The following is a 16,457-nucleotide window of genomic DNA, read 5'->3' as shown; positions in this document are numbered from 1 at the left end:
TTCTTTTGTGTGGGGGAACTGGCAGGGGAGCTATGAATTGAAGACAAGGTCCATGTGCATACTAGGTAATTTCTTTACCAGGATTGTTTAGGGAAAGAATCTTGCATATAGCCTAGGTTTGTCTTTTCTCTCCCGATCCTCCTACATTAGCCTCTACAGTATTGAAATTACAGATAGGCACTACAACATCCAGATAAATTAGACATTAAGAAAGGACTTAGCACCCAGTCAGAACTTTGATAACACAGAAAGAAGACTGCAAATTTCCAGTTAGCTTTAGCTCTTCACTAGGACAAGTCTTGGACACTGCTTAGAAACAGTGAGAAGCCTTTGTGCTGACTTTCAGCATGCAGTGTATGTGTGACAATGGCAATCAACTGCGCACCGTGGCTCTGGACTGTAGCAGTGATGCCCTCACTTGCACGGGAGAGACCTTTCTGAACAGTCCTTCACTCAGCATGGTGGTTACTTCTGATGGGTCTGAGTCCAAAGAGCATAGATCTCAATTTGATTTCATCAAGTCTATTTATTAATGCATTTCAAGTTTCAAAAAACCTTACATCTTTGCACAATACTTTATTTTTTGCAGGTTTTAGTAAAAATTTCCAAAGTGAACAACAAAAAAAGATACTGTATAAAACACAGTGGACATTAAACTGACAGTAGTATTAGATCTCACGGGTCCTGGTCCTTTCATTTTTTAACCACATCTTGATTTGTAGTGGAAACATTTCAGTGCATGTATCTCTTCAGAAAACATTTAACTTAGACTCAAAATAAAATAGGGCAAAACCCTACCACAGGATAACATTACAAGCAAAAAATGTACATGTTCCAAAGTCTACCACACTCAAGAAGTTACTAAGAACTCTTGCAGAATAAAAGTCACCATTTTAGAAATGCAAACCCACTTTCAACCTTTGCACAGTCCAAAAACAAAGGCATTTGAATGATTTAAAGCAGTGTCATACACAGCTACCTACTTGTTGGGTTAGAATTATTTATAGTCTATCTGGGGTTTCATGTACAAAATTTGTCTCTAAATCATGTACAAAAAGCTGTTTTGAAAAAAGTCNCGCATACTGTACAAGTTTACAAGGAGAGATCCCATTGTTTCTCTAGCGGTTTTGGCCTTGCTGGCTCGCGTCACATTGTGAGTGATTGTNTAAACCTTAGACTCTTAAGAAAAAAGGAAAAAAAAAAAAGCCAAACACAGTAATCTTGTCAGCCTTCTNTAGATTGCCTCCTATAAAGCCAGGAAGATCNCTGCTGCTGACTTCTAATTTAAGTGATGTAGCTGGAAAACAGAAGCAATGAATATGTCACAAGCTTACATTTTTTAATGCCCCCTCCATTTTCTGCATAGCGATAAGCCTGTTAATACATTAAATGCTTTTGCTTTCTCTTTCTTTAAAATGCCAATATTTTATCTGCTTAAAAAAGAAGTTTGTAATGGGACACTGTGCTGTCTACCTTCATTGTTGCTAAAATGTCTTGGGGGAAAACCAACGTCAGAAAAACCTATCTACAATTTCAACTACCNGCTGAGCAAATCACCCATCTCTAGTGGTTACCAGTGACCAGTGACAGTGCTGAAGAACTAACTGTCCAGGTATTTCAATGAAGACACTGATTTTCTTTTCCATATTGGATAAAAACAGAATTAGCAGGCTTGAAGTATATGGAATACACAAAGTAATAAGCAGGCTACAGATGAAAATTCATCATTTCCAACATAATTCCAAGGCATGAAAAATTCACCTAGCAATTTAAAAATGGAATTGATTTAGAAGGTATAAAATACTAAGCAGAAATCAGACATCTACAAAAAGAACTGACTCTGAAGCCAAATGCTGTTGCTGTCCAGTTTGTAAGCCATCAGCTGCATTCTTCAGCACAGCCTCTCCTGCTTGCAGCAGCCATGTAACAAGGAAAAAGATGTATGTAAGAACCAACTCCACCATAAGAAAAGGGAACATGATTCTCATTTCAAAACTGCCTGCATAAAGCATTACAGAATCCTGGACCACTGCACGCCACCATTCTCTGTTANCCTGAGTATGTCAATTAAACAGTAATTTTTCATTAAGAGCGGAAAAATTTATAATACAAAGAAACATCCATATTGCAATTTCTGTTTACAATTGCACAGAGAAGTACAGTGTACGTAAGAAATACATGTCTGCATATAACAACGTATGTACATTGGCAAGTGATGTATCCAATGTTGAGGTGGTCGAGCCTCCCAGCCTTGATTGGCAGTTGAAAAAAANATATTTCAATTTGTGATAAAAGTTTATCGAGAGCCAAGTCTGTCTGCAAGTGAAGAAAATGCAGCAACNAAGAACAGGGAACATGGGGCACATAATAATATTCTAAGACTTTGTGCCATTAGGTTAAAAATATCTGTTCATGAGAAAATTAGGTTCCTTTTCCATCCCCCCCCCCTCCCAAATTGGAATTTTCAGGCTTTAAATTTTGAGTAAGTCCACCTGGTCTGAGGACATGATCTCTTGCCATTTTTTTCTTCAACTATTAACTGTAAGGGTATCATTTGCAGATGATGACTTAACAGGTTTCTCTTTGGAGTGAAGTTTTCCCACTGTAGGCACTAGGAAGAACCAAGGCAAAAGCTGCGTTAACGTCGCATGTGTCCCATTTGATAACTCTCCCGGGGCCTCTGACGCGGGGGCTGCTGAATGGGCTGTGGCGGTCTCCTCCTCTTTAAAGTGCCTGCAAGGAAAGCAAAACATCTCCCTGAACACCACCTCCTGATCTCCAAAAGGGAAGCACTCTTTCACCAAGACAGGCTATTCTTTGGCACTGACCAGCAGAAATAGGTGCCCTGTAACACTTTTCAGTTTTCTGGTGGCCATAATAAAATAAAAATTAATTTTAATATTTATTTTATCTAGGCCAATTCAAGTTAAAAATACCAACTGTATCATGTACTCAATATAAAAATTGCTAAAATATTTTACTATTTTATGTTAAGTCTTTTAGTCTGATCCATATTTAATATTTAACAGCACATCTCAGTGGAGATGAGGCGCATTTCAAGTACTTAAAGAATTAGACTAACCAGTCAAAATTATTTTAGCTTTGAGAGCAGAATCTCTGACTGGAGCCCTGACAGACACTTGAGGCCTGTCTGCACAGCAGGATGGCAAATCATTCAAACAGTCTATCATGAAGACTTTAAAGCCGTCCTTAAGTCAGCACTTTTATGAAGATTTAACAAGTGACGATCATTTTCAGAGGTGTCAATACACAAGTGCAATATCTGCTCCAATGAAGGAGGACACCATGGCAACCGTGCCTCAAAAGTGTCCTGTAGCTCTTGGAAATGTGTTGAACTCACACAAGTGCCTGGGTTCTGACTCAGGAAACTTAAGAAAGCAAGTTTATCAGATCAGACATCCTCCACCCCCACCATGACTCCTGGGCACTCTTGTCCTAACACGGGGAAATGCAAGGAACAGCTGAGGGGAAATACAAAGTAGAAGAAACCACTTTGAGGCAAGGCTTTCCTGAGGAGAGGCACACTAGCACACAGGCCTGGCTCCCCTGCCACTGCCTTAGGCAGTCTTCCCCACACCTGTAATGACTAGCCACACACCTTGGAGAGGGGAAGGGAAACTGATCAGACTAACTGCAACAGGACAGCCATCCCCTTCTGTCTTCTTTAAATGCTCAAAGTGTCCTAGTGGCCGTGTCCTCCAGAGGGAAGGGTGGAGACTATCTGACAGGTTCTTAACATCTGAAGCTAAGATTCCCTACATTCAGACTTACATTTCTCAGTAAGCCTCTTGCAGAGGAAAATGTGCTTCCTACCAGAAACTATTTCAAGAACACAGACATTACAAATGGTATCAGAACCGTTAACTATTTAGATACAAATACCAATAATTTAAAATCACCTTAACTACTGTAACATAAACAAGGTATGGGAAGAGACTGAGACAAAAACAAGGAAGGAGGATCCAACCAAAGATCAAAATGTTGGTCAAATGTTTCTTGGCACTCAGGATAGATCAACATTACAATGGTAGTCAATAACTAGATTGGACTGACGAACAATTACACAGCCAGTCAATCATTTGTCAGGCAATTTATCAAAAACATAGCCCTCTAAACTCTGTTACTAAAGCCTCCTGAGGCTGCGTCCTCCCTGCCCACAGCTCTGGCTCTGCTCACAGCAGCACCCAGTGCTCAGCACCTTACCTGGAAGTGGTTTAGGAGGTGGCAACTTTGGATTACTACTTGGAGTGTGAACACTGCAAATCTTGATAAATCCAGCCATTAACATGATCAGGGCAATTCCCATAAGCAGTACTGCCCACCAGTGAGCCTGACAGGAACAGAATTAAACTGTTTTAAGACAGCAGATACTAACATCCACCATATGCAATATTCACAATTTTCAATTTCTGAATGTCCACACTGGGTTTTATGCAGATTACTGTAACACTTATGCAATTACTACTCATTGTTTCTAGCAAAACATTCAAAATGCCTCTATCATCTGAGGCTTTACACAACTTACTAACTCTGTACTGTTTACCCAGATCCTAAAATAAAAACACATGCTATGTCAAAACACCCCAAGTCACTTTTTCTGCATATATAAGCTCCCTCATATTAAAAAAAATTTTGTTTCATCTTGAAAGAATTGCTAATATAATGAAAAGTTGTAAGCACAGTGCAAAGAACTTTCAAAAATCAGACCCAGCTTTATGCACCACACTATTCCCCATGAAAGTCCCATAACATGGGGCTCAATTGGTAAAGGGCCTGGCTTGTCACCAAAATGAGGACCCAAGCTCAGATCCCTTAACACTAAAAAAGCCAGATGTAAGTAAAAGCATATACCTATAATCCCAGCACTGTGGAGTAGAGACAAGAGAATCTCTTGGGCTTGCGGTTTTGTCAATCAGAAACCTACATGTTCAATGAAAGGCCCTATCTCAACAACAACAAAATAGGTGGAAAACACGACCCAGTATCAAACTCTGACCTCCCACATACATGCACACGCACATGCAGACCACAGACAGATGGTTGGAGAGATAGACAGATATATGCGCACAAATTCTTATTAACTCTAAGATATGGAGCATTTTCCTGGAGAGGCCTTGTTCATCAAAGATGTATCATCACATCTTCAGCACCATGTGCTGCTGGGCCCTACTGCTGTCCTTCATTCTGGAAGGGTAGCACAGCTCCCTCTGGCCTTTAAGACTTGGACACTTGACATTTCCAGGGCAGTTGTTAATACAGGATTGTAATGACTTACTTTGAATTCTCTGCTGTTTCTTATGATCAGATTCTAATTATGCATTGGGAGTATCACAACAGGGATCTTGTACTTTTACCACGTCCTGACGCAGGGGATATGACTCTGACTTTATCACTCTGATGCTAACCTTGATTACTTGATTGTGATGTTATCCACAAGACTTAATCAACAATATACTTTTCCTTTGTAGAATCAATGAGTATTTTATGGAGATGTAATTTGGAACTATGTATACATTCCATTCCCCATAAATTATCATTTATTTACTTACTGTTCCTTTGGAGTTTCCTACTCTATACAATGGGTTACATAACCCAATACCACCATCACCATGGGGTTTTTGACACTCTCCTCACCTCGTTCTTTAAGCACTTACTTTGTGACACAAAAACTTCCAGGTTCATCGTTCAATACCTGAGTCCTGGACCACCCATGTTTCTGTTGAAGCCTGATTCTTTGTAGTGTTTCGCCTCCTAGGAAGACCCCATCTTACCCTACTTGCACTCTGACATGGAACTTGCCTTCTACATAGGAGAGGCAACTCACTGTAGAACCTGCTCACTCCACTTGTACTCTGACATGGCACTCACCTTCCATTACTTGGGGGATGCCATGCCACACTGTGTTCTTCCCCACATCCTCTTAAGCACATAAGGCTCAACTGTTAGCCAGCCATCTCTGTGGTTCTGCAGCTGTACAATACACACTTTGGATGGATTCCTACCTTGCTTAGAATCACCCAATGGCTTTAGGAACAAACTGTTCAACATGCGCACGTATGCACACACTACACACACACACACATACACACACACTCCACACTTTTAGGTTTGTTTGTTTTTATGTAAAGGCGATGGAGAGATAGCTCAGTGTTTAAGAACACTGGCTGCTTTTCCAGGATCTAGGTTCAATTCCCAGAATCAACATGGCAGTTCATACAACCATCTGGAACTGAAGTGGCAAGGGATCTAATAACTGTCTTCTGGACCCTGCAGATACCAGGCACGTCCATGGTACACAGAACACTGAACTACACAGGATGTGAAAATTAAAAGTAATGAAAGGAGTGGGAGGCCAGATGTGGTGGTATGTCTGTGATTCCAGCAACAGGGAAATGAAGGCAGGAGAAGCAGGAGTTTAGCTTCAACTAATACTCACTTTGAGGCTAGACTGGGCCACAGGAGATTCTGTCTCAATCCTTTCCCCACCTCCACCCCAAAAATATGAAAGAAAAGAAAGGGAACAGAAAACAGAAAGAGGGCAAGTTTGTTTTGAATTCAAAATGAACTTAGAACGGTTTACACTGCAAGTGGCTTCTCGTCAGTCTCTGACCATCCTCGGGTTGCAGGTGTGTATGAGAGAGTCCCACAACCACCTTTCTTCTATTTCCTTTGTATTCTATAGCCTGTGACAGGAGTTTCCAGTCTGTCACTCTTACGCTCACTGTGGCAATGTCCACTTGGCAAGAAAGTGCAATGCAACTCAATCTTCCCTCCCAAAGATTTGTTTTTTAGGAGAAGTTACAAATCTGAATTTCTATATGAAGTCTATTGTAAATGTTGACAAACTTGTTTAGAGTGTCTAAAAGCAATGTGCAAACTACACAAAACATGTTGATAGGACTGAATTTGGCTTAGAAACCATGGGTTTACAATCTACTCTTTTCCCCCAAAGTCATTTAAGACAACTATTGTGCTGGTTTATGATCTATGAGTAAAATAAAAGTCCAGAAAGACAAAACATCAGTTTCTGTTGTTTTCCAGCCGTTCCAGGTGTGCTCAGGTGTACTTTTGTATTCTGCTGAATGTTCATTTTAAGATCCAGAGCTTACTTACAATCTGCTCTTTAATCTACTTCTTGTATTCTATCTTAGATTGTTAGTTTTCTTTTTTTTTTTTCTTTTTTTCAGTTTTTCGAGACAGGGTTTCTCTGTATAGCCCTGGCTGTCCTGGAACTCACTTTGTAGACCAGGCTGGCCTCGAACTCAGAAATCCGCCTGCCTCTGCCTCCCGAGTGCTGGGATTAAAGGCATGCGCCACCACACCCGGCTGATTGTTAGTTTTCTAAAATATTCTTTCATTTGCTATAGAAAGCAATTTTCAGAGTTCCTTTCTTCTTTGTCCTCAGGATGCTATATCATCCTAATTATAGAAGTTTTCTATGGATTTCTTTTATTTTTCTATTTTTATTCACTCTCAAGTAACATAGCTGCTATTTATCAAGAGGCAGGGTACAGGACTGTTGTCAGTCTGTCCAAACAGTCCAAAGACAATTGTGAGCAATGTTGGAAGCTCAGCATTCCTGGATCCCTGTTAGTAAATACCAGGAAAACTGTAGTGCAGTCAACTCTTTAGTGTAAAGAGCAATGGTAGTCCTGCTCCACTGAGGCTGAGGCCTAGTGCTGTCAGAGCAGCTACCTCCATCCTTAGTGCTTCTCTGTGTTCTTCCTAACACTTTGTCTCCAGCCACCTGTGCTCCTAACACCTTCCATTCGGCTATCAGTGCTACAACTATGCAAACAAAGGGTTTGATTTTGCCCCCTTTTCATTTAAACTCTTTGTCCTAAAGCTGGACGGCCCAGGACCGGGGAAGGAAAGCAGGAAAGGAAGCCTGAGAGTGCAAAGCAGCAGGGCTCTACTTAGACCCTAAAGAGCACACAGGAAATTCATCCTGGGCAGACAGGGTGCAGGGCAAGGAGCAGGCCTGCTTTTAAATGGAGTATTTTGTCAGTCATTAAAATTCACTAAGCTTTCAAAAGACTTTTCAAACAGTTTTCGTGTAGAAGATTCATACACTTTCTTCTCCATGAAATATTCCTATATATCTGCTACTGCCGCACTTAAGAATCAAGTTGTAATGTCTTTTTAAAGAGAACTTTGCAATGGCTGAGTCGCAGATAATTTGTCTAAAGCACGTAAGGCCCTGGGGTCAGTTCCCAGCACCACATGCGCACATGCACACACACAAACACACACCCCAAAAGCAAACAAAAATCAAAAACAAAAAACAAAAAAAATTTAAAAAATGTAAGACTTCTCCAATAGAACCTACTGTTTTCTATGAAAACAACACACCAAACTGAAATACACTTCCATGTGCCTATCTTCCATATGCTATACTCTGAGTTTCTGAACTTACATCCTTCTCTCTCAATTCCAAAAGAAACCAAATTCAATTCTCGGTGACCCCTAGGCAGTTCACACTGTCTGTACCTCCAGCTCTGGGGGATCCAGGCACTCTTCTAGCCATCATGGGCATGGAGATACTTTGGACCAATTCTAAGAGCTCTGACTTACTTGGTCTATGCCCTGTGATGACACTAATAGCTGATGTTCTTGGACAATGGATACCAAATGACATCTAAGGACATCCAGGTTTATAATCCTTCTGTGAGTAAATGTTCCTGTGATTGTTTTGAAAACAAAGCTACAAAGACATATGCATTCCATGACTTGTCTGGATCTCACTGGCCTCAGTTTTCTCAGAGGCACTGGACAAGCAACCTGAGAGCAACTGTAGTTTGTGATCCTCTCGGGAACCACTGCCCTAAATCTCCTACTCAAAATAAACATTCATAAAGTTAGAACAAAATACAGAGACAGAAATTGATTTAAAAAATGAGAAAGTGAGCCAGGAGGAAGTGGCATACTCCTTTAATTCCAGCACTTGGGTGGGAGAGAGGAAACAGATCTGCCTGATGTATAGTGTGAGTTCCAGGACAGAAAAACTCTATCTTGAAGAGGCAGGGAGGGAGGGAGAAAGTAAGTGTTAGTTCATTTTGGAGATTGCTATAGGACTGCTGTTTGTTGGAGCTCAGCTTGGGCCATATAGAGAGCCAGGTTTAGAGCTATGATACAAGACTTGCCTCAAAAAAATAAAGGAGTGTGTATAAACCTAGCTACTTAGAGGCTGAAAGGAGAGAGACTCCTGAAGCCCAGGGATTAGTGAAAAGGGGTATAAGGATTCATCATCATCATCATCATCATCATCATCATCATCATCATCATCTTTTGGCAAACTTAAATAAAAAGTCACAGCACCAGGGGGAGGGTATAGGGAACTTTCGGGATAGCATCTGAAATGTAAATGAAGAAAATATCGAATAAAAAATTGAAAAAAATGAAATTTAGCATATTCCTCTTAGGCTGCGAACATTCTCACTAAATTATATGGTAAGAGAGTATTTGTTGATGTAACAATGGCATGTTTTAAAGTAAATGACCAGGCTATTGAACAATTCCTATATTAAAACTGCAGGTGCTACAAAAAATACAAACAAACAAACAAACAAAAAAAAAAAACAAAAAAAAGTCACAGCACAGTGAGAATGAAAGGAAGGAGACACATAATGATAAATCGAAAACAAAAACAAAAAACAAAAGCAGTAAAAAAAAAAATGGTTCTTTGCCACATCAAACCTAGTGCAAAAGATGCAAAGAGAAATAAGACCATATCAACTATAGCAGAAACTGGAAAAGAATTACTGATGTCCTCAAATCCCACTTAAACAGGTGATAATGGCCCAGGATCTCAACAGATTTAATGGTGAACACTCTTGCAGTCGTCTCAAGAACTACATTTAGCAGGCACTAAAGCTAATGCCTCCTAGCTAGACAAACTCAGCAGAGCATATTCTGGAAAAATCTAAACATGGTTGTCAAAACAACACTCCACAAAAAAAAAAAAAAAAGAATTATCTCCATGACAACAACAGTACCCATAAAATATTGAAGTGTTCTCAAGGTTCTTCAGACTCCACAGAACTGCATGAGGAGAAAAGGAGTCATAGAGCACCATCAACGGAGACAAAAGGACACCAGGCAGCACTGGAAAAGACACAGTGAAGGAAGTCCTTCACTTCTTGCATAGCCTCTTATAGCAGAATAGCCTAACAATATATATTACCACAGAAATGATAGGACATCAAGATTCAAACTATCATTAATATAAAACAAACCTTGTTATGCAAGGAAATTGCACAAAATCAGATGAGACAAATAATGTAAAACAAACTCAGCATTTATTGTCTTGTTTGACCTGGCCAATGCTCACTAAAGCATCTCGGTCTGCACTCTAGGCATTGTGGGTAGTGCTAGCTGAGGATAATATATCCACATTGACATTATAAAATAAAAGGCATGTGTTAACCCTCACTCACATATAGTGTCTAATTAATCATTCCAGAACATAAGATAAGCATTCTCATTGTTGATTCACAGAAAGGAATCTTTTTTAAAATCTACTTAAAAAAAAAAAAAAACTTGTAAAGGGAAGAATTTGAGTTCTAAATCAATTTACAAAGCAAACTAAAGCAAACTACTTAGTTTTAGGTATAGCATGTTCCTAAACATGCCACTTGAAAGTAAGTCTCCTACACAAATCACTTGGAATGCATGAACATTTAGGCTAATCTCAGCAATTCTTTAAGAAAACCACAGGAAATACAATGTTTCAAAGGTTTGCTATGTTATGTTTTGAGACAGGGTCTCAAGTATCACTGGCTGTCATCAAACTCGTTTCTCTGTTTTGAGACAGCTTCTTACATAATACAGACTGAGCTAGATACTATGTGAGGAAGACCTTAAGCATCAATATTCCTCCTTTACCTTCCAAATGCTAGGAATAACCATAGATGCCACCACACCCCATTTTATGAGTACTGGTTCTAACAACTCAGAGGCTCATGCATAGTAGACAAGCACTCTACTAACTGAGTTGCCCCCTCAAGTCAATGATTTTACAATTTTGAGAAATGTGAACTTAAAAATTCAATACAATAGATAAGGACTGCGTAAGCAGTACAGCCATTAAGGGATCTCTAACTGACTCTACATATGATCTTACAATGTTTAACATCTATCACAGACAAGACTAAGACCCAGAAATTACACTGAAAGATCAGAAGAAAAACAACAACAAATGCAGGGAAAAAAGCCTTCAGAAAATTTCTTTTTCATCTTTACTGTTGAACAAGGTAGGACCCATAGCTGGCTATCTGTTCTACTGAAACAACAGAGAAATAAGAAAAACAAGTAGCTCTTTCCCAAAAGCCCAGTGAAAACACTAACATGTACCACCAGAGACATGTACCTGCAAGAGACAATGTAAGCAAAGCAGCGGAGGGAAACAGAATGACTCCCACCACCTAACACAGTTTTCAATACTTTCAGGTCGATATGCAGATCACTGCAGAAGGAAATAAGAGCCAGGGATATCTAAACATTCAAAGACTATACATACAGTGATTCTAGTATAAACAGGTAAGGTGTTCATCCTCCAATATTGGTGACCTCTGCCCAAGTAAAATTAAGATCAAACATTTTGAGGTTTTTATGAATGAAGACTAGACTTACCACAATCCACTCAGCAATGTTTTCATAGAGTTGTGGACTAAAAATGGCTTTTTTCAGCCTAGCTAGAGGGCCATCAGCATCTACTAATCTGCACCGCATGAAAACATCACAGTAGCCTCTGAAGTCATTACATGGAGAGCCCGGCTGCAGAGTGATAGTCCGACCACTGAACTGCTTGCTCCACTGCAAAGAGCCTGTACTGGCACAAGTTGATGGAGCCACTGGAAAAAGAAGTACCAAACATAAACAGAGGTCAGAATACCTGGCAGGACAGTCTCAGAAAAAAACAGACAACTTAAACTCTTTCCCATGTTACACAGATCTATACTTGTTTGTTAGAGTAACATCATTACTCATTTACCTTAAATGTTAAAATATAAGCAAACAATTGATTTAGTGCCTGCAAGGGCTTTAAAACCATTGAGGTATGTTTACATAAATTATTTCCTAAGGCTGACAAGATCTGGTTTAATGTATTACTTAGCAACATTATGAAGACCATAGTGCAATGCTACATTTAAATTTTTCTCAAAAGAACTGATTTATCCGCAAAGTATCTGTCTAAACTGTTTAACAATGAAAGGCAAGGATCTTCTCTGCCCCACACCATCCCACCTCTGCCATCACTCTCATGGCAGCTCTTTCTAGGTCTTTCTCTGTTTCTCTCTGTCTGTCTCTGTGTCTCTCTATAAGCTATAACAGGCTTCTCTCCAGGTTTTTTTTAATATTTATGTATTTATTTTATGTATGAGTACACTGTAGCCATCTTCAGACACACCAGAAGAGAGCATCAGATCCCATTACAGATGGTTGTGAGCCACCATGTGGTGCCTGGGAATTGAACTCAGGACCTTTGGAAGAGAAGTCAGTGCTCTTAACCGCTGAGCCATCTCTCCAGCCCCTCTCTCCAGGTTTTAAAGGGGAGCTTCTTTCTCTTTAAAGCTCTTTTAAGCTATTTTTGATACTGCTGTCCCTTTCTTATGCTCTCCCACATCAAGGCTCCATCATAGTCTCAAAGGCCTTTCTCTCAGTAAACCTCATTCCCAAAGGATGAAAAAAAAAAAAAACCATTTTGGAAGTTGATTTTAGGAGGAGTTATTGAAAAGCCTTACTTTTCTTCATGCAGCAAACATGGCATAATTCCTTATCATCTTTGCCATCAGAGCTGGCACAGGTACACTCCTCCAAGTCATACTTTTCACAGATAGAACCTGCACATTGCTGGGGGAAATGCAAATTTTATGTCATCTCAGTGCAATCAAGACTGTTCATGGTATTAGGTAGGTATATGCTTCTGATGTCAAATAATAAAGTGGAAACAGGAGTTACAAACAGCAGGGGTGGGTTTGCGCCTCCATGGCAAGCACTTGCCAGCACATGCAAGGCCCTGGGTCTGATCCCCAGCACCACAAAACAAACCCACAGATGAACACCAGAGTCAATAATACCACATAAATAAATCTGAGAGCAAATGAAAGAAATCTGTACAACTTTTAAAGCAATAAAAGGAAAAACAAAAAAACTTATATAAAAGTAGAGGAAGGGGCAGCTCCACATTTGTGTTGGTTACTATGGCTGCTCTATAAGCAGAGAAAAAGGAAGTTTTCTTCATGCAGAACAGAGTGACATTTAGCCATGGGCGCTCAGAAGATTTCACACTCTGAGAAAATGACCAGATGAGTTCTTTTATTCAGACTCCTGAAATATTAATTTATACAACTTAAAAGCAGGGCAGATAAGACCACATGCCTAGCTGTACTCTTGTGAATACCAAAAATACATAGTTGCAAAGATGAAAGGTGAGTCAGGAGCTAACTACATGCCACCAGGCAATTGTGTCACACACATTCCAGGTTTTGTGGGGAACAGATAAGGATCTTACTGAATGGGAGCCCCAGAATAGTTACCTGATGGGTGGCAACCATTATTCTAAAAAAGGATGCTCAATAAAACTTAAAACATCTTAAATCAAGTGCTTACCCCATTAATGCACACTTGTGTGTGTCTGTTACAGTCTGTAAAGTTGGGCTTGGGATCAGATGCTGGGCAAAGGGCTGTGAAGCCATTGCATATCCCTTCCTTTGCACAGTCAGAATCATCCCGGCACTTCTCAGACTTCGACTTGAATGCACACTGTGCTGTACAGCAGGGTCCTTGACTTGGACTAGGAGAAGTGTTAAATAATCAGATAAAGTAAATCACTAGCTATTTATTATACACCTAGATATGAGCCATATTTTCACATCATAAATTTTCACATCACCTCTTAAGTGGTAAGCACATTACTGGAATACAACTTCAAATATTACTAGTAACAAGCTACTCTCTTTGGACAGTCTAGCAAGTCTAAGAAGATGATTATGTATATGGTTTCCACAGTCAAAAATGCTAAAATCAGTATTATTAATCTGCCTTTTGTGAGGTAAATTCAGGATTAGAAAACTTTTTAGTGTTTTCCCCCACAGCTACATAACACATTAATCAATTTACACCTCTCTGTACTAAATTGAACTTGGATTCACTAACTAACCATTTAAAAAGTTTGTGTAAGCCGGGCGTGGTGGCGCACGCCTTTAATCCCAGCACTTGGGAGGCAGAGGCAGGCGGATTTCTGAGTTTGAGGCCAGCCTGGTCTACAAAGTGAGTTCCAGGACAGCCAGGGCTGTACAGAGAAACCCTGCCTCGAAAAACCAAAAAAAAAAAAAAAAAAAAAAGTTTGTGTAAACTGTAGTCTATTTCCTTTAATCATGACTACATTTGACAGTGAAATGATGATATGGTACTAAGTCACAGAAACCTACATGCCCCACTTCACCTAAATAGTTTAAAGTAATACAGTCACGTTTTCACTGTTAGGAACTAGATGATTCATGCATTTGAGCAACATGTTCACATTCTCTTTTTCAATAGCCAAATCACTAAATTATGAATTGTTCCAAATGTCAAAAACAGGATGCTGTCATTCCAAATAAATAAATAAATAAATAAATAAATAAATAAATAAATAACAGACGATACAACAAAGCGAGGCAAACTTCCATGGCCATACAGCTCTCTTGATATCAGCATTTCATCTGTCCTAACTACTGTGGGTAGCCTTGCAGGGACGTTGGCATCACTGGGGTTGGCAAGGTAGGTACCTGCACTGCTTCCCAGGCTTCAGCTTGCATTTCTTCCCCTCTGGCTGGTTGGCATCAAAGCAGCAATCATCTTTGCACTGGTCACTATAGCCACAGTCACACTCTTCCCCTTGTTCCACCATCCCGTTTCCACAGATAGGCTGGCCAGATTCTGAGGAAAGACACAGGACAAGGTGAGCACTGTATGTACACATTAATTTTCTTCAAAATTTCCAAGCTCGGGGCTGGAGAGGTGGCTTGACAGTTTATTTAAGAGCACTTATTGCCCTTCCTGGGAACCTGATTTCAGTTCCCAGCACCCACAGGGCAGCTTAAAACTGTCTATAATTCAAGATCCAAGGGATCTGGCACCATCTTCCAGCATCTGTGGGAATCAAGCTTACATATAATACAGACATGCATGCAGGCAAAACACCACATACACAAAAATAAATAAAATTGACAAACTCTTTAGAGTTTTACCAAAAATAAAAAGGAAATTTAATGGGTAAGTAAGGCAAAAAACAGAATCTGAAAATCAGGAGACCTGTTGTTTAGTATGGGCAGTGCTACAAACATCAATTGCAGCCTCAACATGCCACCCTGTTTCTACACAGTGAGAAGACTGACCTCATGGATCCTTCCTATGTTCTTTATAGAACCTAACTTGCTGTTTAGGTCACATTACAGTTGAGCTTTGCTGACTACACATGTGTATCATATGTATGCAAACGAAGTTAGTGTTTCTCAACCAGGAGAAAAGAGGAAAGCTTGTTACAGAAGTTTTCAAACATACATAAAAGTAGTAAGAAAATTAGCACAACGACCTCCTGTGGTGGTCTTAATATGAGCGGCACTGTTTGGAGGTGTGGCCTTGTTGGAGTGGGTGTGGCCTTGTTGGAGGAAGTGTGTCACTGTGGGCATGGGCTTTAAGACCCTCATCCTAGCTGACTAGAAGCCAGTTTTTCTCCTAGTAGCCTTTTAGATGAAGATGTAGAACTCTCAGCTCCTCCTGCACCATGCCTTGCTGGATGCTGCCATGCTCCTGCCTTGATAATGGACTGAACCTCTGAACCTGTAACCCAGTCCCAGTTAAATAGTGTTCTTAGTAATAGTTGTACTGGTCATGGTGTCTTTTCACAGCAAGACACCTCCCATGAATGCCTTTCTTCTCTTACTTACTTGCAACCACTTTTTATTCTGTAGCATTCTGAAATCACCACACAAATCCATGTTCAAATTTCCTGAACTATCTTTCAATAATTGGTCACCGAATCAATTTCCAAAAAAGGTTCTCCTAACCGCACCCCTTCCACTATTGTTGCTTTAGGTGATTTATCATTTATTTTACTATAGAATAGGTTCACTTTGGTTTTTTATTTTTTACATCATTTATTTGCTAAGGATATCAGATAATTTTATCCTATAACTCATTATTTATTTATTTATTTATTTATTTACATTTCAAATGCTATCCCGAAAGTTCCCCATAACCCCCCCCCCCGCCCCTGCTCCCCTACCCCCCACTCCCACTACTTGGCCCAGGCGTTCCCTTGTGCTGGGTCATATAAAGTTTGCCAGACCAAGGGGTCTCTCTTCCCAGTGATGGCCGATTAGGCCATCTTCTGCTACATATGCAGCTAGAAACACAAGCTCAGGGGGTACTGGTTAGTTCATATTGTTGTT

General features: G+C 40.0%; 1 protein-coding gene across 1 annotated transcript in view; it reads right to left on the bottom strand.

Annotated features, from left to right (window-relative positions):
- Positions 1–506: 506 nt before the first annotated feature.
- Adam10 (ADAM metallopeptidase domain 10) overlaps positions 507–16,457 on the bottom strand; it is a 116,494-nt gene continuing 100,543 nt past the window's right edge. The window contains exons 11-16 of the mRNA XM_021206021.1: positions 14,793–14,943; positions 13,633–13,816; positions 12,765–12,873; positions 11,653–11,873; positions 4,225–4,351; positions 507–2,733 (exon numbers count right to left, since the gene is read on the bottom strand). Of these exons, the coding sequence (XP_021061680.1) occupies positions 2,639–2,733; positions 4,225–4,351; positions 11,653–11,873; positions 12,765–12,873; positions 13,633–13,816; positions 14,793–14,943 (887 nt within the window). The 3' untranslated portion in view covers positions 507–2,638. The remainder of the gene's footprint in view (positions 2,734–4,224; positions 4,352–11,652; positions 11,874–12,764; positions 12,874–13,632; positions 13,817–14,792; positions 14,944–16,457) is intronic.

This window comes from Mus pahari, chromosome 10 (genome assembly GCF_900095145.1).
Source record: "Mus pahari chromosome 10, PAHARI_EIJ_v1.1, whole genome shotgun sequence".
Taxonomy (NCBI): Eukaryota; Metazoa; Chordata; class Mammalia; order Rodentia; family Muridae; genus Mus; species Mus pahari.
Note: the sequence above shows the minus strand (reverse complement) of the source record. Positions and strands in the feature narration are given on the sequence as shown.